Below are 27,136 nucleotides of genomic sequence, written 5' to 3' on the forward strand. Positions count from 1 at the left end.
CCAGAACCACCATACCCCGCGCCATGCATGGCCTTTGACCATGTGCAGCTGGGTTGGCAACAGGGCCTGCCTCTGTCAATGGGTCTGTTAATGGGTGCGTGAATGTCTGAGTGGGTCTGAAAATGGGTGTGTGAGTCTATGAGTGGGTCTGAGTGGGTTCATGAGTGTCTGAGTGGGGTGTGACTGGGCACATGAGTCTCTGAGTGCATGTATGCGTGAATTAGTGTATGAATGAGTCGCATATTCTCAAATATTCAAGGTTATTCAAGGATATTCATGAATATCACGCATGGTGAAGAAAAATAATTTCAAACCCATAATTTGACCCTAAAACACCCCAATATCTCACCCCAGGGGTCAGGGTACCTCCACCCTGCCTCCTTGTACCACTTATAATTTCTACTTTTAGACCCAGGGACCCTCTCCCATAGCATAAAATGGCAGCCGTAACTTTCAAGTCAGATTGTGGCCAGCCAATTACAGCACTTTTATTTGCGCGCACATTTGTGAAAATTTGCAAATATTTGTGATTTATTCATGGCCAGAGATATACAAATTTATTTTACCTTTAATATCTCCAAAACTACTGGAGGGATTTACACCAAATAAGTGAAAGCACAATCTGTGTATCGAAAGCTAGCTTTCTGCCAAATTTGGTGTATTTCCATCCAGCGGTTCGGGCTGTAGTTGTGTCTAAAGGTCCTATGAGAATTAACATGGGAAACACAACTTTCTTGACCCACCCTTTTTCTCTGCCCCCACTTCACGGATCACCCCGAAACTTTCCATGCGCAACAAGAATCACCAGCACACTTTTTTTGGGGAAAAACTTGCAAAGATTCGTCGAACAATGCCAAAGATATAGGCATGTCAAAAAATGCTTTTTCTATGGGAACATGGGTCCTATAAAGAAGGGCTATGTCTGCCCTCTTCATCTATTGGTATGTTCAACTGTCATTCACGCAAGCATATTGTCACGGGCAGGAGGCAGGAGGGTTTCTTTATTTTTTTTCTTCTTTTTATCGTGGCGGTGCATGCTTGCAATAAAATTGATAAAACATTAACTATTACACTAGTTTGCCAAGGCCAGATCTACTTTCTTGGGCAATGCTTGTTACAGCTGTTGGGGGCACAGCTACTGTCAATTGTGAAGCAGACAGATTACTGAAATAACTTAAGTTCCGAACCAAACAGTAAAAGAGAAAGGACTTTCAGGGACACTAAGACTAAAAGAAATGGGTAAGAGAATACATGCCTGAAGACAGATTAGGATAACACGGCTGTAGGCCTTAAGGCATTCTTGAGAGAAGATACTAAAACCCCAGACACAAGAAACTTTAAGAAAGAGAATAACCGCGATATTAGTGTTCTTACTGTGTATGGCACAGTAGCACCCTTGAGGTTGATGACTGGAAAAGAGTAATATTGGGATGCTGTCTTATCAGAAGCAGTTGCGGCCTGTGGAACTCAAAAGGGGCGGGGCAGCGCAGCACATGGCAGGGGGACGACAAACACAATAAATAAATAATTTAAAAAACACTTACCTGACTCCCCTCTGCCACGTAGCTCCTCGGTAATCGTCACAGAAGGCACAGGCTCCCAGCCTGCCCTGCAGCAAATCTGAACACTGCTTTCATGCTGCTGACAGCATGAAAGCAGCGTTACGGTTAGCCGGAGCACCCTGGCTTTGTGCTCTGAGGCAGAGTGGGAGCCTCTGCCTGCTATCTCCAACTCGGCAACACAGTGCCGGGTTGGAGACAGCACAGTGCGCATGTGTGTTTGGCTGGCCCGAGACAGTCGGTCAAACACAAGTGCACTGAGGTGAGTGCTGTGCACTCCCCCTCCATCCCTGCCATGCCCCATGTCCCCGCCCCTTTAACAATAAAATGATAATAAACATAATTTCTTATTTTTTATTATTAAAGGTTTGCTACTGCTGCTGGCGGGGGGGAGAGAGGGTCGATGCTCCTCCGCCATAGCGGAGGAGCAGTCACTGATCAGAAAAGACAGACTGGGCAGATATGGCTGCAACATTTTTGTTTATCTGAAGAACACAGTAAAATAACTGCAGTACATGACATGAGTGGATGAGCAAAGTCTCTTCTCGCGTGCCACAATTATGAAGGAAACAGATAGAAGATGGTTCATTTATGTCTAGTAGATGTTACTCAGAAGAACAAAATGAGCCCAAAATGAGGCACCTGCATTAGATCTAGGGGCATATTTACGAGAAAGTGTTGCATAAGCTATGATGCATCACTTTTCTTGCGCACCCTTGCTCCCCTTAATGTCGCCATGGTAGCGATGTATTTAAAATACGGCGCACCATGGCGCACATTAGCACTATAGCGTCCAGATTTTTTACTATATTGTAGGACAATAATCGACTCGCGCCAAAAATTATTGCGCTTGTCCAGCCAGCATGGGGAGGCCCATTGGCGCTAGAGGCTTGTAAATACGCCCCCTAGTTCTTGAAATGAGGGCAGTGCCACACATTCAGTTGTAGGGGGCCCTGGAGAAGTGAAGGTAACGAAAGGACTTAAATGAAGGCAAATTGCTAAAAAAGGACATTGTCTCAAAAAGGAGAGCGAGTAAGATGAGCCTGGAAAATGTTAACACTATATGATTAACAGATAAAAGGAGCTATTAAAGATGCTTCGGGACTTTATGAAAACCAAGTAACTACAAATAAAAAGAAGAGGGAAAATGGCAATGTTTATTTTAGTTAGGTGGACAAGAGTCAAACGTACATGGGTAAGCATGTCATAACTACATGGACTCGCAGGCACCAAAGAAATATATTTGAAATCTGCATTAAAATGCTGTGAATGCTTCTGGGAATCTACCAGAGGACACCATGGTAACCTTTACAGTGGCGAGAAAAGGTGTGTATGCCATTCCGCCATTAAAAGGGAGAGCTACGCAAATTCATATACATGCAGTGAGCTAAGGCGTTTGAGAGCCTAGGCTTGATGGCTAATATAAAAGGCTCACTGGAGACACCGGCGCTATGTCCAAGACACTGGATGGTCATAATCGCTTAACCCATTTTAGTTTGCATGATGATGACATAAACCATGATCCCTGTTTTTTTCATAGTAAATTAAGAGAAAAATGCAGTATGGTCCTTGCAGCAGACACCCAATAAGGAGCGTCTCTTAACCAGTGTCTGGCAGCCATGTTGTCAGCAGGTCAAAACATAGCTCATTTTTGAGTGGTCTTGCCTTCTTCTGCTATAGCACAAACACAGGGGGGTGTTGAGGGTATATGTTTTCTTCTGGTCACATCCGTCCTTACCAATCAATTCTTATCCTGCTATCTCTCCCAAATATGTGACTTTTTTCTCTCCAATTGCCCACTGTACACAAGCACTGTTCCACTTGCCTTGCTTGACTCTACATGACTACTTTGTTTCTCGGATCTCTAAATAACCAAGTCCACTTCCTCTCTAAAGGTTCTCGTTATGATCGTCCCTTTTCCCCTACTATCCCTTTTCCCCACAAGCACCACCCTTTCCCTTAAAGTCTCTTTTCCTCTGAAAACTGCAGCTCTCCCGTTCTGCTAGAACTGTACCCCATGTCTTATGGTTTCCTAAGGCAAAGCTTCTCTTTCATGACTCAGGCCCCTTAAAGAACTGCTATAATTTCCTCATTGTCCCCACTCTGCACAGAAGCACGATGGTCCTCCCAAATTTGGGTTCCCTTCACAAGTGTAGTTCCTCTTTTTCCCAAGTGCCCTTCCTCATCAAGCACAGTTCTCTTTTTGACCATTAAATCCCGAGCTTCTTACTCCATAAACATTTATTATTTAACTTATTTTCGTTCAGATCTCCGCTCACCCCAAGCAGATTTCCCTTTCCATTTCTAAGCATTCCCTTTGCACCACGGGTTCAATACTTCTTGCCTAGTTCTTCATTCTCCTCTGAGACTTTATCACTCTTACCTCATGCCCCCTTTGTCCAAAATGCACCTCCCCTTTCTACACTCGGACCACAAGTGTATCTTTCTCTTCATTCTTCTAGAGCATGGATACTCAAAGTGAGCCACCTCTGACCTTTACATGCGGCCCCTTGGGCAACAGGAGCACTGGGCAGCTGTTTGCTTGACCGCACTAACAATAAAAATATTAAACAGACACACAATCATTTATTTCAAACTTAATTGGTGTTAAAGAAAGGAAGGGACTCCTGCACTTAACTTTAGAAACGCCTTCATTTTTAAAGACATTTTCCAGCATAAGTGTAAAACTAAGACAGTCTCTTCAAAATTTAAAAAGTGTACTTAGTTAACATGCAGAACCTTTACGCCTTAGTACAATTTATTTTATCAGTGCATTGAGATATATTCATTTGAAAGTGATCCTTTTCAAACATAAATTTGGAAACATTAATTCTTCCCCTTACCCTGAGAACACCACCAATAGTAAATTAAAGAGGCAAGTCACTGGTATGTGCACTTTTTGGGTGGTCTGGGTTCCTATCATACATTAACAACATTATAATTTATTAAACCAAACATAGAAGCAGGTTTTATGCAGCACACACCATGGATCATATATTTGGAGCTCCTCTTAAATGTGATAATGCAGAGAAAGGAGGGAACGTGAGATTAAACAGTTGCCTAGGATCACACAATTTGGAAAAGTGGGTAAACTAGGATTAATTCCAGGTTTTCTGGTTTCCTATTGTTTATTTCAGCCCCTAGTTATATATCCTTTGCTTCTCCTACACCTACCTTGCCACCATTCCCCCCAGCCACTGCACCCAATCGCCACTGCTTTTGCCCCTGGGAAAATGTTTGCGAGTACCTATGTTCTAGAGGTTCATCTCCTCATTCCACTATTTCCAAGTTACTTTGCTATCTTCCCTGGCAGGGAGGCCTTCCGGGCTTCTAAGGGCCCTGCATCCTAACAGATGGAAGTGTTTGGTCAACATTTAAAAGTGAGATGCGCTGGAGAGTTAAGCAAGGAGCTATTTGGTGTCACCCAAAATAAGCCACCACTTCAGATACCATCTTGCAACTCAAAACCCTTTGACAACTCAGCAACAGCGAACCTGGTACAACACTGGCCATGTAAATAAAGAGGGTATTTTACCTCCTTAGGCAAGAAACTGAAGGTTAAAAGCGGGCCGTGTTCACATAGTAATTTAAATGAGCATTTCGTCTTACCTTGCATATCTGATGGGATTATTCTATGGGCATGCATATTTGATGAAGAAATATTTATTGAGGGGCATGTTATGTGGCGAAGTAATTTTCATGGACCTAGTATTTCGTGCAGTTGTTAGCATAGGACTTTGTAGCATAATTGTATTAGGCATACGGTCTACTGAAATGTTTCTTTTGTATCCCCATGAGCACCTATTCTACTAGATTAGGTTAAATGTCCATATGTTATGACAGAATAATGCTAATGGACAAATTATGCAACACAGTCATTCTGAACAAACTGTGGCATGTTACTTAGGCTGGGCATATAGTATGGCACAATAATTATGATAAATATATGCAGACTCACAGAAATTCTGATAGGCATAAACACTTCAAATTCTTCAGCATTGTAATGTGCCACTTAGCAAATTTACATGGTTGTTCGGGAATAAGACGTTCTCATTGTGAAAACTTTTCAACAAGCCCACCATAAAAACCAATATACTTCTATAACCAGGGCACAAGTCGAGGGTAGACGCTCATAGATGGCGTCTACCCACTTTTTTCACAGGGAGGACACAGCCTACCCTACCATGAGGTAGGGCACCACAAAAATATGCTAAACTTGTCCCAGTGTAATTTTTAGACACCGGGATACATTCAGCACTGTCTACACGTTGTTTGCTTTCCTTAGGAGCAGCAATGTTCAGGTGGGGACGAGGCTTGTCTGATTCTAGCTGGACCCATAACAAAGGTCGAAGTTAAGGGGCCATCGGGCCTCTTTTTGTTGGAGTATCCTGGCGGGGAGATATCAAGAGTCTCACACCTAAATGCAATGGAGGGGAAACAAAAGCACACAGCTTATCAGCAGAGTTAGTTAAGTGTGCTGTGTCAGAGAATTTTACATCAGAGATGATTTACCGGGCACACAAAGATCTCTGCAGCAGGGGTCTTAAGTACATAAGAACTTTAAATATGCAGACTTTGCAACCAATTAAGCAGAACAGATTTACTGCCATGTGTCTCCTTGTTGCTAGTTTCTTTGTGGCAGGGTTTTAAAAAATAAATGTATAACTTGAGGCCCAGATTAAGCGTCGCGTTGCCTCACTTTTTTGGCACATCCCTGGTGTAAAACCTCACATGTTAAATATTGTAATGCGCTGAAATGTACTCATGATAGACCTGCTAAGCAGATGTGTGAGGTCTTAAAATCTGATGTCAGTTTTTGTAATGTCACTTCCTGTGATGCTATGTGAATGTCACGCGCTGTGATGCCACGCGCTGTGATGCCACGCGCTGTGATGCCACGCACTAACATGTCACTTGCATACTGCCTAACTTGGTTAGTCACCCCACTTATTTTTTGTAGGACTTGTGCACTAACTATAACATGTTATTAATATATTTATGTATGGCAATATGTTTTAGGATTAAAGAGAACAACAAACTAGCTTTCTCGTATATGGCGTTGGTAGCCACTGCAGTGAAGCGCATGCCAGATAAATTGGGCAAATCCAGGGCAGAATTGCGGGTGGCGGTAGAGCCTGCCTGTCACAGTTCCCTCCTCTGAGGCACCGCCCCGGATGTAAACTGTCCAGTCCGTCGACTCAGGTTTCAATCTCGGCAGCAACCGGGTCTGTCTCTCAGAAAGTTCAACTCTTTGGTGCTGCAGCATACTATACGCAAAACAGACCCGCAGACAAAATGTCAAGAATTGCACACCGCTATTACCTTTGAAAATAGAGACACAGCGCTACAAACTAACACAGGGGCTGGCAACACACAAGCGGAGTGCCGTTGTCGTGAAAACATGATTCGTAGCAAGGTGTTGCAGCTTTAACGCGAATTATTTGTCTGCCGCCCTGCTACAAAGTTTAAGGTAACTACTGAGAAAGAAGACTGAGCCGAGATGGGCGGAAAATGTTAAGCTCTGTATTCGCCATTTCTTTACCATTTTACACACCAAAATACAGGGCTTGGGTTTACTCGATGTGCAGAGCTAGCTTCACAAGCACAAAGCATACAGCATCAATGGTGCATTCCGGTACACCGTGGGAGGAGTGTAAACGTATAACTCCATAAAACATACAAAAACTGACCTGAAAATGGAAAAGATGGGTGCTAGGCAGGCAGTCACAAAGCAAATCTGATTGCAGTAGGATATGTTTACACAACACATCACCTGACTCGGAGAGTGGAAGGTGGGGGAGTGTCTGGCGGTAACAAAACACGTGTACTATTTCCAGAGCATAGGCACTGTTTTGTAGAAGCACTGCACCGCTCGGACTTGGCAGCTGCTTCCCAGCCCCATGCATACGACTTTAATCAGGAAAGTAAACACGTCTGTCTACGTACATTTCCGGTTAACAACTAATAACGTTCAGAAGTACGAACCTTTTGTGAAATCATTTCCAGAAGTAGGCGTAGTTTAGCTCAGCATAACAGTCACTCGGTAAGACTCAGGTCGTCTCACAATTTACATCAATTTCGGCTTTTCCACCCCTCCCACCATAATGAAAAGTTTCCCTGGCTTTATTTGGAAAGCCTCGGGTCTGAGGAACATATCAGGGTCACTCCAGGAAACTTCTGTTTTTTTCTGTTTGTTAGAACAAAACGAGCATTAAATGAGGGCTTGGCCAGCCACGCTAGAGCGCTACGACTTACTAAATGCTTTGTTAATATACTTTAGCAGTGTGGATAATGTATCGGTGGGGCTTATATTCCAGCCTCCCTCTTTGTTCTCAGTTTTGAAAAAACGTGTAAGGGTATGCCAGACCTACTTTATATCTCGGATCTGTTTAATGGCTGGACTTTAATGATTGGGTTATTGAATGCACGCATGTGGAAGCTACTACTCCAGGGCGCTCTTGTAAGAAAGAAATTAAAACAAAAGTAGTCTAGATTGAGACCCAACTTCAGAGTAATTAAATTGTTTCCAACATATACAGTGATGCACGCTTAGTCTTGAAATCTTAACATTTACAATTTCTACAGTTCTTTACCTACATAAAACCAATGCAAGGCAGACCAACCACATACATTCCATATAGACCTCTGGCTTTTAGCCATTTGGGAGCAGTGATAAAAGTATTCTTATCTTAATCACTCCGCACACACAAACACATTAAAAATCGTTTCCGTAAACATCCGGCTAAATCCTCCTATTTATAAATCCCAGTGCAAGGCACCAGGAAGTAACTAACTTCTACCCCTCCAGCCACCGGGCGCGAGACAATGAATCGGCGACGCACGCCCTGCTGGAGCCTGCGAGGCTGGGACTGCCCCGGGAGCGCTCTCTCCTCTGCCCATACACGATTAGCAGTTTACAGCATATACATGTAGACGCCCAACGCAAGATCAAAGCCCATGCACAAAAAGATGTGAAAACTCACCCTGATGTCCCCATTCACCGGCCGGGGGGTGTGACTGAAGGCCTGCGCAGGATCCTTGTTGTACAGCTTCAGGAGGCACTGGTCCTGAATGCTCCTGGAATCAGAAACGCCAGTAAGTACAGCAGAATGAAAGGAGCCTTATTTTAGACATCCCCTGTGCCAGCCCTCAAGGAGTCAGGTAACATCCACTCCCCGAGCAACATGGCTGCCGCCGAGGAGAAAGGAATGCGGCTGCAGAACAGAAAACTATCAGGCACACACTGCACAGTAGGTTTTTAGCAAAAGCACGCCAACTCTTCACACATACCTTCAACCTTTCAGCTCGAAAATTCCTTTCACTGTAATTGCGGGAAACTTGCAGTGACTTTGTTCGTTCGTTTCGTTAAGTACGTTAAAAGCCAGTAAACATTTAGATTTCAGGTACCTCAACACATCTAGATGATTGACATCGCCTTTTATCAGACACCCATGGTTGCTAGCATCTTGTCTTCTTATAAGTTCGTTTTTGCCTTTAAAAGTCCACAAAATCAACTGAGATTTGTGTTTCAAATCTACTAAGAAAGGCACACACTGCATTATAGTGATAACACGCCTCGCATATTGCTCCTAACGCATACCTTGGGAAAAATTCGGGCGCGCGGCTCGTTGGATCGTGCCTTTTTCTCTATTCAGCATCAAATACAGTCAAAGTAGAGATTAAAAAACGTAAGCAAATACATTTCACCTCTGTTCATTGTGGTGATCGCGGGAGATTTAAAAGAGACTAGATTATTCCTCTTCAGTTGTAGCTGGGAGTTTAATGACTGAATTTATAAAATGAGATTGCTTTAGAAACACCAATTCTTAAATATTGGCTCCTTCCACGGGACTTGCATTCTTCCTCTCTAATGTCTAAATGCAGAAAATGTTTTGAAACTAGCGCTAGTTAGAACTTTCAGATAGGTCTGAACTCATTTAAAATATGTTTAACTTGTTGGGCAGGATAGCCCTCTTTCAACAAGTCCACAAAATCACTAGCCACAACACGGTTGTTAACATATGTAGAGAAAATCAAAGGCTAGTCATATTTTTTCCCAGGGGCACGTCTGATCCCAAGAGGAGTGCCACGGGAGTAGTCAAAGAAATGCAGGGCAAGCAAGGAGTACACGCATGCAGTCACGTTTGTAGCCAGTCATGCACATTTTGCAATGCATTCCAACACTTAGCTAACTTACACGCATAAGTGGTGTAATATCCTGGGAAAGTGCTCTACAGCCTTCAAGGACTGCGTAGTAAGGGGAGAAATATATGGGACAAATATTAAGAGTGCAGAAATAAGTTAGGCTGACAGATATACACAAGCTTTACGATTTTGGTTACCTTATGCATTTGTATCATATGCAGTGGGTAACCAAAAGCGCTAAAACGGTAGCCATTTCCAGGGATAAACTATAAATGTCATAGTTTTACATGTTTTTCCTACTTTTGTCAGTTAGCTTCTAAAGGGTCAGATGGACACTATCTACTCTTCGGAAGTGAGCCTGTGAATTGTGACACATGAAATCAGTCAAGGAGACAGGTTTCTATTGAAGGGAGTCTAAGGGGATGCTGCGACATGTAGGATTTCCCCAAATACACATAGTAGTTTTTAAAATGAGTCCGAAAACAAGGTAGTAGATATTACCTAGGTGGTACCTTATGATCCAAAGAAGATAAGAAAGGAATTAAATGTTTGTAATGGCAGCTAATGCTAAGGTTATGCATTATCTACTCAGGTAGCAAAACACGTTTTAAAAATAGCTGTCGCTGGATATTCTCTGCAGGGGGCAGTACTTAATTTGTGAGAAACAGTTTTAATGTGGGGGCCCCAGGTATTCATTTTTGGAGACCAGGACATATTTATCATCATTTGACTCAAAGCAACAGTAAGAAAGGCAGAAAAGAGCGTGAGGAGAAGAAAAAGAATGCTAGGAAAAGAGTGAGAAAGGGATGGACCTGCAAAGAAGAGTTCAAGAGACATGAGGTGTAGGGTTGTGGAAGAAAGAAGAATGGTGTGCAAAAATGTCTAATCTAGCCACTCATAGCACCTGGCACTTTGTCTTGGGTGGGACTTCATCCCTAAGATGTCAGCTCTGCCTGGAGGCAGGGCACTGCTGCTAGTGCGCATAAAGCGCTTCCTGACCACTGCGGTGCAGTACTCTAATCTTGCCGTTCACAGCACCTTGTACTTTGCCTGGGGTGGGATTTCACTCCCCAGGTGTCAGCTCTGCCAGGTGGTGTGGCACTGCTACTAATGGGCATAAAGTGCTTCCCGAACACCGCGGCGTGGGACGCACCCGGACCCGGGCATAGACTGGGCCAAGAGCAGGCCTGCATGCATTCATCCACCGCCAGGCGAGGCCGGGCCCTCCCTCTTGGTCCTTGGTCAAAACTTCATAACAGCAGGGTATGGTTCATGCTTTCTTTTCATGTCCTGATTTGACCTTTATGCTTGTGTATATTATGGGGAAGAAAATGTCTATTTAGCAACCGAAACTGGGATCCAAAGAAACGCATCATTGCCCCTAAATACTTCATACTTATCTTCTTCTAGGGGGGCCATTTCCATGGAGCTTGAATTAGTGGAAACTCTATTGATCTGTCCAAAAACTGATAAATGTCCCCCAGGGGAAGGCGCCTCCCCCTATTTCATCATTGGAAGTGGAAAATGCTGCTCCCCCGATTAACCCAACTAAAGACTATTAACAAAGCACTCCTGCTCAAATTTTAAATCCTTGTGTTGTGCATGATCTCATTGAAGATATTTGTATTATCTGATCAACTGGTTCTCCACCAAGTGTTCCCAAACCTCCACTCTCAAGCCCAAGCAAAATGAAGGTAAAACATAGAGAGCTGATGCTAAGATGAACAAGTCTAGATCCTAATATGCTGCCCCATCTAATAACTTAGGGCCTGATTTAGATGTTGGCAGTAAACGTCCCGCTGTCGACTTTGCGACTGAAAACTTGTCTGCTGCTGAGACAGTCTGCCCACCGTATTTAGATGTTGGTGATCCCATAGATGAAAGACTGCATTCAAACTGCCATCTCCGCCAAGAAATACCACCCCCATCAAATATGGGAAAAGGAACAGTAGATGCTGGCGGGACCGCAGCCAGCTTTCCCAACCATGCAGGTTTAGATGTGCCTGACCTCCAAGGAAAAAGTGGCGGTCTGACCTCCATTTCTTAGTTGGGGGATTGGGGGACAAAGAGGGTGAAAGCTCACCTTTTTTCCACTTTCCCCCCTGTTTTTGACTGGACAACACCTACCATCGCTGGTGCCACCAACCCATGGAGAAAACATAAGCCCCCCTCGTCGACAGACTCCAAGGTAGGGATGCCGCATTGCTAGAGGACATTTAGTGGGCACTGTATGGGATGTCGGGTACACTGGAGACATGTACATGTCACAGTCATTTTTTTTTTATCACTGTGACATGCATATGACGGGGACACAAGTGGGTCAGACAGGGATGGGGGCACACTGGTACACAACACATATCGCACACAGACACAACTGTCATTATGGTGCCAGTATTTATTGGCAAATGAATGCTGGCACCACAATGACAGTACATTCACACCTGTCAACTGTGTCCATGTGTGCACATTGCCATGGAAGCTGTACCTGTCATTTTGTGCTGTGAGTTGTGTGTGTGAGTCAGTACGTGTATGTGTGTATGCCATGAGATTGGCTGGTTGAGGTGGCGGAAGCTGGTGTGGATGATGTGGTTGTGTCTGCATGTGTGTCACTTGCATGTGAAACCAATGTTGTAGTTTATGTTGTGTTGCCATGTGTAAAATTCAGATGAATGTTGTTGTTGCGTGGCGGTCGTTGTTGTGATGTGTGTAGTTGTGCATATGTGCAAGTGTGTTTTTGTAGCTGAATGTGTATTTGTGGTAGTGTGGTATGTGGGTGCAGTGTATATTGTGTCATGGATGTATGTCAATGTGTGTTTTCAGCATGTACGGGTTGTGTTGTGTTGGAATGGCAAAGGGTTATCGTGTGAATGTGTAGTGTGGGGGTACACCTATGGCTAAGGGGCAGTCTATGTGTGTCACTTACCTCTCTTTCACAGCCTCTGTGATTGTACAAAGTCCATTGAGTCCCGTCACTGTCTCCCTCAGTCCCTCGCCGCCACAGATGACATCAGACATCAAATGGACAACGGCGAAACCTCAGCCCTCATCCTCCTCGACCTATCAGCCGCTTTTGACACCGTCTGCCACCGCACCCTACTGACCCGCCTCCAAGATGCCGGCATGCAAGATAAAGCCCTCCACTGGATCTCATCCTTCCTCTCCGACAGAACGCAGAGAGTCCGTCTCTCCCCTTTCCGCTCCAAAGCCACCAACCTCATCTGCGGCGTCCCCCAAGGATCCTCCCTCAGTCCCACGTTGTTCAACGTCTACATGGCCCCCCTCGCTCAACTGGCCCGCCAACACCACCTCAGCATCATCTCCTACGCCGACGATACCCAGCTCGTCCTCTCCCTGACCAAAGACCCGCTCACCGCCAAAACAAACCTCCACGAGGGACTAAAATCCATCGCCGATTGGATGAACAACAGTCGCCTGAAACTCAACACCGACAAGACGGAAGTCCTCATCCTCGGACGCACCCCCTCGGCCTGGAACGACTCATGGTGGCCCTCCGTCCTCGGACTCCCACCCACCCCTGCCAGCCACGCAAGAAACCTCGGCTTCATCCTGGACTCCGCCCTCACCATGTCCAAACAGGTCAGCGCCGTCTCCTCCTCCTGTTTCAACACCCTTCGAATGCTCCGCAGAATCTTCAAGTGGATTCCAACAGAAACCAGAAAGACGGTGACCCAGGCCCTCGTCAGCAGCAGACTTGACTACGGCAACGCACTCTACACAGGCATACCAACCAAAGACATCAAACGCCTCCAACGTATCCAAAATGCCTCCGCCCGACTGATCCTCAACATACCTCGCCGAAGTCACATCTCCCCTCACCTAAAGGAACTCCACTGGCTCCCGGTAGACAAGAGGATAACCTTCAAACTCCTGACCCACGCTCACAAGGCACTTCACAACACCGGACCCTCCTACCTCAACACCAGACTCAACTTCTACACTCCAACACGTCAACTCCGATCCGCCAACCTCGCCCTCGCCATCGTACCCCGAATCCAGCGCAAGACATCCGGCGGCAGATCCTTCTCCTTCCTCGCCGCCAAGACCTGGAACTCTCTCCCCACATCTCTTCGCCAGACCCAGGACCTCCTCACATTCAGAAGGCTCCTCAAGACCTGGCTCTTCGACCGCTAATCCAGCAGCGCTCCCCCCCCCCCCCCCTCAGCGCCTCGAAACCCTGACGGGTACATAGCGCGCTTTATAAATACCATGATTGATTGATTGATTGATTGAGCTGCCGCCATTCATTCCACCTGAAGAACTGTAACATCTAAATATGGCGGGCAGAAGACCGTCAAGGTGACGGTCTTCTCAGGTCCACGTCCAACGCAGTTTGACAGTGTGTCCGCCAAAATCCAAATCAGGACCTTAGTCTCCACCAGTGACATTGGTATTGATTTTAGTACCTTTTTGCTGAACATCTGTAAATCCTTTTTTGATAAACTGGAATTTTTTATTGAAGGATTTTCAACAAGCAGTATCTTCACAACTTAATATTTTAAATGTAAAATTGCAAAAGTTGTACGATTACCAGCGCAATCCCCAGTAAACTCACCCATGCCTGTCACCTCAATCAGGGCCTTGTTCTACATCTACAGTTAACGCAACAATTAGTCTACCGATTTCCTGTGTTTCCAGCCAACCTGTGCTTATTCTGTAAAAGGCCCAAGCCCAAAAGAGCATCAGCAGGGATCGAAAACTAAGGGGCTCAAAGCTGCCAACCGTAGGTGTTAGGTCAGTTTGCAACTACCCCCGGACTGTATGCCATATGTTATAGTTATTACAGGTGTTACCTCTCTGAGTGAAGACTCCCTTAAAGATTGTCAGACTCTCAAATGGAGAGTTGTTGATTGGCTTATGACTAAATAAGGCTGGGATAATGATCTGGTGGATGATATCCTCATGGTTTGAAGGGTAGGGATGGGTTGATTATGCTTCCAAGTCCATTCAAGAATACTGCGTGGTCATAGACTTTAGAAGCCTCTGGTTGGTAAGCTCTTTACTTCATCACGTGGCCTATTTAGCCATTGGACAAGCCAAGATATGTGCACTTTCCCTGGCCTTCTTCTAGTGTCCATATTCTCCAATAGGGCAAAACAGTGGGAAAAATAGACAAGGACCTTTGATGTCCAGTTACACCACATATCTTCATGCTCACAAGAACCATTTTGCCCCCTTTTTGGCCTTTCAGATATCAAATGACTTGCTCCTTTGGCAGACCCCACCCTTATACTTGCGCCTGTGGAAGAACTAGTTCCTTTAGTAGGGGGTCCACCCATTGTTACCAATACACAATCCAAGACAGCCAGAACAGGTGGCTTACACTTCCTTTCTTAGAATGTTTTAGGCATTGGTAAGAAACTGGACAACTCAGACTTTCTAGAAACTGTTAAATTGTTTGATGTGGTGTGCTGCCGAGAAAAATGGGCTTTAAATAATTTTTATGTAAACGGCTTTCAATCTTTTTGTGTTCCAACTATACCCTCGCTGTCCGGTCGACCCAAGGGAGGATTAGGAGTGCTTATCTCCCTCAACTTGAGTAAAGTAACAATTGAAGAGTTACAATGTACTTCCTGGTATCAAATTTTGTTAATAAGTTTTCCAGGCTTTCTTACCCTCTTCTTGATTAATATTTATTTTATTTCTTTGTAAATCACCCAGTCGAATTGATTTGGGAATTAGATACTTTTATCTCTGATTTTCTAGACAGTCGTTTTGATAGGGTGACTATTATGTGGCTGGGAGACTTAACAAAATGTCCTTTACAGGAAGATCACGCTTGTGGCCCAAAAGACTGGCAGGGGGAGGACCTATCTCGTTTCCTCCATAATCCCTATTGGGAAGCGTTGAACCAGATTATTCTTAAACACAATTTATTATTTAACCTGGATTTTGTCAACGATAGTGTGATGCATCCCTCAAACTTTACAGGGAGAGGTGGAGGGTCTACCATTGATTTTATTCTTTTTCTCCCCAATTATCCCCTCTAGTCACAGAATTAACAATTTTGTCATCCAATATTACTGATCATAACCCAGTTGTTATCTGCTTATCCCATCCAGCTATTTAAATGCCTGCTCCGTCTGGCAATTTGCAATATAGCAACAACAAGGGGATACATACCAAACGGAAAAAATTGGATCAGGAAAAGTTTTTCGCTAACTAAGTTATTGAGAGGGAGGAGAGGAGAGAGGATGTGATGTGATGTGCTGTAATTAGAAGAGACATAAGGATTTCGGTGCTCCCAGCTCTGCAGTTTTAAGTTCCAATTTTTAAACCTCTTTTTATTTTATCAATGTATTTTATGTATTTTAAATTGCAATATTCTTATATAACATTGTGTCTTTTTATGGCTAAATTAGCTGAATAAAAGTATTTTGACTGACTGACTATCCAAATGTGTTTTTTGGCATCTCCAGTACTGGTGGTGGGCTCCTGAGTACAATTTTAGGCCCCTGCAATTTTTTTTTTTTTTTTTACAAATGAAGAGGATCCTACAAGAGGACCAGGCTCTTGAATTCTTGTCCCACTCCAGGCAGGCTAAAAAAAAAACCCAATTAAGTATGGTACCTACCATGTGCACCCACACTCTCTAACAACATGTGATCCTAAATGTTGGGTGTAGTATTGAAACACCTTAACAACTCTATTTTCTCTTAGTGCAGTTCATGTTTCTTATGCTGTGGCAACTAGAGAATTCAGGGCCAGCTAGAGAATTTAGGGCCAGTACCAGTGGCATGTTTTCCCCCTTTCAGTGAATTTGTTTTACTGGAGTACCATTCCACTGAGTTAGTCTATGCTTTGTGAAGCTTTTTCTAACTTGTCTCAACTTTCGCCCATTGACTGCTTTCAAAAGTAAAGTACTGTAGATGTGGTAGCTATCCCAACGTTCATATCTGGGTGGTTCAATTTGCATTGGTTTAGCAATTGCATTTTTATTGCATTTATATCAAGCTTCATGTAACTGTCAAGGCACATTTTCGATGGATGGGTAGCACTTTATGTCATGAAGTTTGGACAACGAGTCAGAGTTCACAGGGATACATGTGGATTTTGATTCTCTGCCAGTCTCAGTAAAAATGCCAATACACCTCTCTCCCAGTGTTGTGGTGATAATGCTCATGTCTACATTCTAAGAAAAAATTATATCTGACTAGCTCTGTTTGCAGATTAGCATGGTCAAGCAATAGTAAGGTATCACCAAAGTAATGCTACACCCCTTGAGCATCAAATGATTACCCAAAAGATGCAGACCTAGTACAACATGCAATCCAATTGATTGGTAGGATCCACATCATCCACAATCGGTTCACCGATCATGATACTGATCAGCTTTGGTTACCCTATTCAAGTGTCATCAGATAAAGCTGCCAGGAGTCACTCCATTTTAGGTCCTACCACTGAGGGCTCCAGTTCAGAGTTGTGTAACTGCCTACTGATGCAAACATGTCTTGAGTTTAGGCTTCCTATCTCCATGTGGCTGAGCAATATAGACCGACTCTCTTCATCTGACTATCTTCAGTCCTACTCCATGCCAACAACTTTGCCTGTAATATTTGACTATTGTACCAAAATCCTAAAAGTCACAACCAGTATCATATTTGCTTATGTAGCACTGTAACATGTTGGTCCATCTCTTGGTTCTTCTTCACTCCCTCTGCCTTTCAGGGTGTTACATCGTAACATGTCTACTCCATCCTAAGTGATGTGATGGTTTCATACTTGACTCTTGACATTTCTCTTGTCGACATTTCATTTGATCACTTATTAATATAGGTCTTCTTGACCCTGTTACGTCACTTGGGATTTTGGGCATCTCCTGAACTGTTTATGCACAAAGAAAATTCCACTGGTTAACTGACAGTTCCAACTGAAACCAATATGGACCATTGGATACTAATTAAAATTGAAAGCTGCAAGATAGAATCAGAATTTTTAACACTACTGTGTCATTTCACCCATTAAACTGTTTGTCTGGTGTAGTTGAGGCTATTAATGACATTATGGGAATGCTGATGTATGTGAAATAATGAAAAAAAGAAAACCGAGAAGCCACATTGGAAGAACCAAATCTAAACCAAATGTTGAAAAGGAAAGACCATTTAAGGGATAAATCCAAAATGTGTTACATTTGGGTGGAGTTTAGAGGTTGTGAGGTGTTTTAGGGTCAGGGATGGGTGATGTTTAAAGGGGATTGGAGGAGGTAGGAATGAGTAGCTTTTAGTTGTGTGAGGGTTTTTAGGGATCAGGAATGGGTGGAGTTTGGAATGGTGAGGAGTTTCTAGGGTTAATGCATGAGTGGAGAGCAGTGGTGAGGTTTTTTGTAGCATTAAGGGATGGGCAGAATCTAGGGATGATGAAGGTTTTTTTAAGGATCAGGAATGGGCTGAGGATAGGAGTGGTGAGGGTTCTTAATGTTTAGTGATGGAAGAGTTCCCAGTGCTATGGGGTTTTCACTGTTCAGGATGGGTGGACTTTCGCTGTGGTGAGGGACTTTAGGGGTCAGGGATGGGTCAAGATTTTGGGCAGAAAGAGGCTTATGGTTCAGGAATGGGTGGAGGGTAGGGTGGTAGAGGGTTTTAAGGGGTAATGGATAGATAGATTAAGAAATGTATTTTAGGTTTCAAGGATGGGTGGAGTCTAAGTGTAGTGATGGCTTTTTAGGGTTTAAGGATGGGTGGTGTTCAGGGGTGGTGAGGGTTCTTTTTAGGGATTAGGAATTGGTGGAATTTAAGTGTGATGAGGAGTTTTAAGGTTTCAGGATGGGAGGGGTTTAGGAGTAGAAAAGGATTTTTGGGGTTCAAGGAGGAGTGGATTCTTTGGGTAGCAAGGAGTTTTAGGACTCAGGGATGGATGGAGTTTAGGGATTGGGCATGGGTGTAGTTTAGGATTCAAGGATGGGTGGATTTTAGGGGTAGAAAAGACTTTTAGGGTTCAGGGATGGGTAAAATATAGGGGCTAGGGATGGGTGTAATTTAGGCGTGATGAGGGATTTTTACAGGGCAGGGATGGATGCTGTTTAAGAGAGGTGACAGGTCAGCTAACTAAAAGCACCCAAAGTAATTTATCAGTGTTAAAGATATACATCCAAAATAATTCCCCTGAAGGTAAGCACTGAAATAAATCCCTCAAGGCAAAAGTGTTTCTGAAAGTAACACCTGCAACACATAAGCATGCAAAAGCCAATTTGGAAATAAAGACATTATATGAAATAGTAAATGTCATTCATTCTGTAAATTTCCATTAAAAAGTTTAGGTGAAATGGTTTCTCAGTAATGCTATTTCAATAAGTCCTTTTTCTATGAAATCAAATGCAACCCTTTCATGGAAGGCTGTGTCCGGGATCTATCAAAATATAGTAGTTCATTCATAGACAAAGAAAATATAAGAAAAAAAATTGTAATAAACCATTCATAGAAACATGAGAAGTGGACAATGGAGAAAATCAAACAGGTGGGGTTAATTGGAAGGATGGTCCTTTCACCAACAAAAAAAGAAGAAAGGGTGACCAGGATGAGAATAGGCAGGTGACGGAAGGACACAGCAGAAATGAGATTAGGAGACCTGAGTGAAAAACACAAGGGCACAGGAAGGAAGATGGAGAAGACAGAAGAGTTAAAAGAAATGGGGGCAGCCCGTATCATGGAACAGAAGTAATGAACATTTATTTTCCAATTCTTGCTCTGATTATTATGGGGGGAGCAGGGTAGTAGGGAAAAGGCATAGCTAGGGTAACAACAATGATCAGTGAAAAAGCAACTTTGTAAGTACTAGTTCAAGGAAATGACTCTCAATAAAGTGGATAAGAAAATGCTGTTTATCTTATCAATTTTGTTAAAATCAAGTTAGGTTAAATCATTTGTCAAAATTGGTATCCTCTAAGTATGTTTTTCTTACAGCCCTCTCTCTTCAAATGCCACTCAATCTCCAGCATATAGTTGTAACTAAGGTACTCAAGAGGAGGCTCGGCAGTTGCCGATTACTTGAAAGCATTACATTTTTCCACATTCATTTATCAGACCTTTGCCCAAGGAAAAACTTGGGCACCCCAATTATATGCACCTACAACTATGTTCTACTGGCACCGGAACAGAAGCACCCATCTGCTTCAGCACTGATGGCAGACTTATCATCATTCTTTAACAGCAAAGACCGAAACGTCCTGAAGAATGGTTATATCTGATGGCAGGCATGGAAAATACAGTCTGCGACTGGATAGCCTCTTTTCTAAAAGGAGGAGCCCAGCAGTGAGGAGCTGGTTCTTTTGTGGTCCACCACTAGTGACCTCAATAGTGATATACTGCAGGGATGACCATGTCTCCTTAATTGTTTAATACTCACTCCATGCAATAATCAGCTCTAGTTCCACTTCTATGGCTATGTCGACCACATATATATATCTTCATGCTCATTGGAGGCTGGAGAAGCCTTGAAATGCTCAATAATGACCTTGTGCCATTTGCCTTCTGCAGACTGATGCCTAGACGGGAGATTACTTTCAAAGAAGCAACAGTTCAAAAACAGAATCTTATCTATGTTTCATTTAGATCTAATCCAGTATGTGTTCATGACTACCTACCTAAATCTGAAAGTTCAAAGTAAACTGTTGCTGCAGAAACTTTACCAGTTGTGTATTCATTTTTTTGTATGAAAACGGTCTCCCAAAATCATTTGAATTGCCTATTAAATTTAGTATCTCACAGCAAGAAAAGATTCAACAACTGCCAGTGGAAAATATCCAGAGGCGTCAAATAACTAAAACAATCAAAAAGACTTCAAAATAAATATTACAATAAAAGTCAAATGTAGAAATATAGGCCCTTTTTGGGCAGATTTTACTTGCAATGAATAGAAATTGGTAGCCATATTAAATAAAAAAAAAACAATAATGACAAACATAACAACATGAAGGAAAAAGTCTCCAAAATAACATGGAAGAAATCTAGAATAACCCATTTTATTGGGAGCTACACAAGTGGACACTTCCATTTTAGTTTTTTGTCAATACCCTCATTCCCTTAGCAGGTAAATGTTTTCAAAAGTAGGTGAGTCAATAGGGTCAGGAATGTAAGTAGGCTGTGGAGTCTGAAAAATTGTCATATGATAACTTTTCAATAGTATTTTTTAGCTCTAAATGCTTCTCACAAAAATACATTCCTTGAGCTAAATTAAATTGTATACTTTGTACTAAGACTGTAGCATGGAGTTGAAACATTGCTCCCCTGGTTTGGCATCCATAGTTAGTCAATAACACAGACAACAAAAGCCTAAATGTCTACCAGGAAAACACATTAGACATCAAACATATCACCCGATATAGGCCCATATTTATACTTTTTTAGCGCTGCACTTGTGTTATTTTTTGACGCAAAAGCGACGCAAATTTACAAAATATCATTGTATTTTGTAAGTTTGCGCTGCTTTTGCATAAAAAAAAATGGCGCAAATGCAGCGCTAAAAAAGTATAAATATGGGCCATAGATTGATGACCTGGGGAGATGATCATACAGAATATGCACTTGTAAGGTGTAATAAACGTCTAATTTGTAATAGCTTAATCAAGACCAGAATTAAAATGATAATAAAGCAGCAAATCTGAAAATACACTGAGTGATGGGTGACATGCCAAGACATAGATAAGGAAACATATCATACTGCCATGCCCATATCCAGGAAGAACTCCACTTGTATGCCTCGGTCAATCTAGTCTAAATATTTTTTAAGTGCTACCAAGTTGATATGATCAATTCCAATGACTGGTTGGTCGCAATATCACTCTCCAGCATGTAGAATAAAAGACCAGTTTCAAAGGGACAATGTTCTAGGATCTATCACATGCGGTTTGTATATTACTGCAACTATAAGAAAAAAGGCTGAAAAGTACCCAGAAGTCCTGCAAAAAATCACCTATTGGTGATGTCATGTTTAAGAGGACATCAATCCAGCAATAGTACAGACAGTGGCCACATCCAACACAGAATGGAGATGACTCCTTAAAAATTTAAGAACCTCGAAGAGAGAAGTAGAGGCTTGTTCTTTCAAAACTTTCCTTGATGTGTTCAACATCAACAGTGTTTTCCTCCTTTATACCCTCAAAACTACAAGGGTGCTGTGACCATTTGTTTCCCAATTCCTTGATTTAGCACTCCAATTGGTGCACCACGATCATCTCCCCAGGTCATCAATCCATATCAGGTGGATCTTCAGTAACATCCAGCTTAGTTACATTTTCTAAAACTATATGAACAGATATACTAAGAATTTTAATGTTTGCAAATGCGCAGATGCAGAGTTTGCAATTATTAAAATGCTTTTTCTGATTTATGAATGAGTCAGAAAAACTTTTTGGATGGATACCAATTTAGTGCCTTTAAGGGTGTGTTGTATGAATCCCTCCCAAAATACCAAATCAGTATCTAATGTAGCAATGTTTTCCGATCGAAATCTAGTTGCAAAACATGGATGTTTGACCAACAACCTCACAAGAGGTGGTAACTCATTGGCAAAAGGATTCTTTCCCTTTGTGAATGTAAAAGTAAGCTTGTTTCAGAGGAGACAATGTCCATGAGTCAACTGCATCCTCTTAAATAAACTAAAAAGTTTTACACTTTTCTCTTCAAACACAGACCTGCTTCCTTTAATGAAACTGGGATGCACTTAAAAAAAGCAATCACAAACATGGTGTTCTGTGGACCCCATCAGGCCACCATACCTGTGATGGCTCCCAATTTTACTGTGTCACAATTTTCTACCTACCTCATTAATGTGCATGAGGTAGGTAGGATTCCGACCTAGTAAGATGCAGATATTTAAGACACAACCTACTAGTACACAGGTCGGTTATTAAAATCTTTACTGGTCGCAAAATTATTGGCCGCAATTTGAGACCAGTATTTTGCAACCAGATATTAGAATATCTGGCCCGTAGATGTCAACAGATGTGAATTTTTGTTTTTCGTACTGATGAAGTTTAATGAGCTTCATCTTTTGGAAGCAGTAGAGAATGAGCCTCCTCTTCATTGTCCTCTAGCAGGGTATTTCCTGTACTGTTTCTCATCAGGAGCAGGGGTAGCATTAGATCAATGAGCCAAGTACCATACTTTACAGTTTTGCAGGACTGCCACAACAGATGCAGTGCTAGTACCAAAGCAGTTTTCAAAGAGCAGTCTAAAAACAACCAAAGATTACAAAAATAATTAAATTGCCCTGGTAAGTATTGTGTGTCAGGCAATTAGTTTAGTCGGAAGAATCAACAAGAGTAAACCGTTAGCTTAAAAAACAAAACTGAGATTTCGAACTTGACTAATAAACAGATTTCATGATTTCAAGGTAATTGCATACCAGACCTGTGATGATGTGTCAGAGCAGATGATAGGAGCAGATATTTCAACTAATTACAATTGAGGGGTTTCTAATTGAAAACTCTAGTGATGTGAAGAAATAATGAAAAGAGGAACAACACAGAAGTCTCCAAGCTTTGTGTGCTTCAAAATGATGTCTGTATGGTGTACTAATGACAAATACACCTGGGATGTAGAAGATGCTGTGGGGAGTCTCATAATGATAAATCAAAACAAATCAGTAATTTTGAAGCTCTATGTGATATCAGTCCCTAGTACATCACATCTCATTTAATGTAATATTGATGGCTCAATATTCCACTGGTATCTATTAGCCTTCACCTACCACAGACACAGAGGTGAAGGTTTTTAGTGTCTCCTCAGTTTCTGATGGGACATTTATTAGTAATGTTCCTCATACAGATATGGTCTGCTACAATAGACTTAGGCAGAAGGTATGATTCAAAAGGAACAACACACATTTATATTGAGGAAACACTAATTCACTCACAGTACATCTTTTAATTGAGGTTTATGAAATGATGTGTATTGTCTTCTAGATACTTCAGAGGGGTGGAAGGGTTAATACAGTTAGTGGACAATATGTGGTTTGTTAGAATCTAGCTGAATGCAAGGTGATGGGCATTATATGATGGTCCTCAGTTGCTTCCCATTTAGCATGTGGGTCATCATTCAAAGGCCAGAACTCTTCTGAGGTCAGAAGTTTCCTGATGCACCTGTTTTTGGCAACTGCAGCAGCACCACCACAAACAGACTGTGATACACATATCCTACAACCAAGCCTTCTCGGGTATTGCACTGCAAGTTTAGAACTCCCTGCACCCTGAAATCAGATTGAACTCTTCGTGAACTTTAAATTCACTCATTAAATTTGGAAGTTACTCATGTTAAATTTGGAGGCTTTCTTGTTTCCTTGAAACTAGCAGAAATATGGTGAGAAAGCACAGATTAGTGATCCGATCTATTTCTACAGGACTAGGATCACGAATAGCATCAACTCTGGAACAGTTTTGTGTATAGGGCACCTACTTGATGGAGACTAAGATTGCTGGACAGTTATTTACATGTAAGGAGTGTTGTGAGACGATAATGAGAATGTGATGTAATATGGGCACAAGAAAGGGAAGGACTATTATCAGCACATGTTTAACATCAAATGCTGTGTAAATATCAAAATGTTTATACATTTTTCCATTTTTCCATTATGTGTTTCTCATTTTGAGAATTCATGCATGCATTGTTGGGTCTTCTGCATGAAGTTAGATATTTATGAATCTGAAGATACACGGGTTGTACTTGACATGTGATTTAGAGGACATTTGTAGATAAAGCTTTACTGGTGGCAAATCCAGTTCAGTGTTTGTGCTGTACACTAAGGGTTGGGGCCAGAAGTGTGTAAAAGCATCATAGTATGTGATGGTGAGTTTATGTGTTTTTAAGATTGTACATATATGTTTATTCACAGCCCTGATGAAGTCCACTTGGAAAAGATGAAACCTGTTGGCTGGGCTGAGAACAAATGTGTAAAGAATAAATAATATTTTTGGACTCGCCTTTGGTCCTGTGTATTAATGAACTGAATGTAGAATCAACAATTTTTATGAATTGCTTCCCAATATGGGGATAAGTATTATGAAGAAACATTGATTGCCTATGATATGTAACTGCACCCCCCTGTGGGCTGGTATTTTCAATTTATGGTAAGGGTCCTTGAGTAGTACGGACTTATGGGGTAAAGGGCTATGCATTTGTTTGATTACTATAAATAGTGCAGCTTTGCTTGGCTCTCACTGCTGTCTTTGTAGTTGCTCCATTCTAGTCATTGTCAAAATAAGGGACTACAATGGAGATGGCAATACATTACTAACTTCCCTTTAACCAGATCAAAAACACAGCACAATTCAACTCTGGGATATTTATTGTGAATATGCAGACAATTTTCACAGATGGAGCTGTGAACCTCTATCTCCTTAGGAAGTGCTCCAGCCAAGCATTCCTGATGGGAGTTTACGAAGACTACAAACAAGGGCATTTTGAACACTTTTTAATCCAGCCATTAGTACCAAGCGTTGTAGAAATGTGTGGTAACTCCCTTATGGCGGTAGGAATCAAAATGCATATTTTGAAAGCAATATTGCTTGTTGTTCTAGAAGCCTAAACAAGTCCTGAAAGGCAGGACCATTTCAAATGTTTATTCATTGTTGAAGTACCAAGCACTTCATGTCACTCACAGTCATTCACAAGGTACTTCACAGCATCATCAGCCAAACAAGAGCAAATGAGGAAAAGCACTGACAATGCCAATAGGTCTGCGTTGTGAATGAAAGTGCCTTTTGTGACATTGAGGTACTCAATAAGTCATCTTAAATGCACTCTGTCACTCATCTTTATGCTCAGGCATCCAATTATCCTTTCATTGACTCATTATTGCCTTCACCATCTTCCAAAACCACAATAAAACATTCACAAACTCAAGATATGCAAGATAAATTAAAAGAATACAAGTAGAAAAAAAAATGCTGAAGTCTATTCACGGCAAACATATGCTTGGAAAAACTAAAGTAAATATAGCTGCAGGTGTCCATCTTAAAGTGGTATTCACCATAGTCTATCATTGTTTTAAAGTTCCTGCGTGGCTGCCATGTTTAGAACCAATGTGTTGGCCATCTCAGAATGATAAAACAATGCTACACTATGGCCAACAGAATTCCATAATGGTAACCTGGTTTAGCCACACAGGAAGCAGTGCACTGCAGCTGAAATGAGCAGCAAGCAAGCATCCCATCAGACCTGCCAGGGGAGCTGTAATATCCTGATGTGGACTAAACCATTAACCCTTGCAATTACATGGCCATGGAGAAAACAGAGTGCAAATGACACTTAGACAGACCAATAGCAGATGAGGATTGACCTAAAAGCCCTCCAGAATTATATATATGTAAGATTTATTGTTTTTTACATTTACAAGGTCCTCACACACAGATAAGCCTCTCGGGCCTTCCAAAGAGAATTCAGCAAGAAATATTACAGTACAAATTTTCTAACCTAAGGGTTTATCAAAGGGGATAACCAATACCAAAACCCTTCCCAGCAAATGTAATCTGTAAGATCTCATGTAACAAAATACCTGATTGCAGGCTTTACCATGGTGAAAAACAATCCACCAGTAACATATTTTTTACATAATAAATAAATCAGGCCTCCCACCTTTGTAGTAACTTGTTGTAACAAACAGATCAGACCTATGTCACCTCAAATACCTTTTCCTACTAAGCTAAAGAAGCCAATTATTAGCGTTGTCTTCCCACCATAAACAACTCAGGCTTACTGTACTGAGCCTAAGCTTTTCCACAAGGCACCTGTAAGGCATACAGTCATAAAAATTCCAAAAGTATACAAAATTACAGTTGGCAGAACAAAAGGCTATGGCCCTCATTATGACATTGGTGGTAAATCCCACTTACCGCCACGCTGACTGCCTCCAACTTACCGCCGCGGATATCCGTTCACCATATTATGACACACACACACAAATCCATCAGTATTCAGCCACAGACACAAATCCGCCAGCCCAAAGGTCAGTGATAAAGTGGCGGTATCCAAATCCACACCGTTACGCCAACAGAACAACGCCCACCACATTATGACCCACGAATCACCACAGCAAACATTTAACGGCGGTAAACCATTGGCGGTACGTACCACCACACTCAAAATGGACATCCACAGACAAAACAACACCACATTGGACAATTCAAACAACACACACCTGACACCCATACACACACCACACCCACACCACTATAAAACACACACCCACATTACCCACAACCGTTTACCATTCCAAACCATTGCCAGCAGAGAGACATCAAGACCACAGACACAACCAGAGCCACACACTATACACACCTATACACCACTCACACCCCCCACATCACACACCCCAACACATTACTCAACACAGCCTCACCTACACACCTCACACATTACCACGGCACCACAAAGACACCCCTGTTTCACAGAGGAGGAGCTAAGGGTCATGGTGGAGGGAAT

At 42.3% G+C, this 27,136-nt stretch overlaps 1 protein-coding gene across 11 annotated transcripts in view; it reads right to left on the reverse strand.

Moving 5' to 3' along the window:
• Positions 1–27,136, reverse strand: part of KIAA1217 (KIAA1217 ortholog) — a 1,319,791-nt gene that overhangs the window by 384,781 nt on the left and 907,874 nt on the right. For all 11 annotated transcript variants that reach the window (XM_069211370.1, XM_069211371.1, XM_069211380.1 and 8 more), the window contains one exon: positions 8,543–8,636. In XM_069211370.1, the coding sequence (XP_069067471.1) occupies positions 8,543–8,636 (94 nt within the window). The remainder of the gene's footprint in view (positions 1–8,542; positions 8,637–27,136) is intronic.

Source organism: Pleurodeles waltl, chromosome 10, assembly GCF_031143425.1.
Source record: "Pleurodeles waltl isolate 20211129_DDA chromosome 10, aPleWal1.hap1.20221129, whole genome shotgun sequence".
NCBI classification, from domain to species: Eukaryota; Metazoa; Chordata; class Amphibia; order Caudata; family Salamandridae; genus Pleurodeles; species Pleurodeles waltl.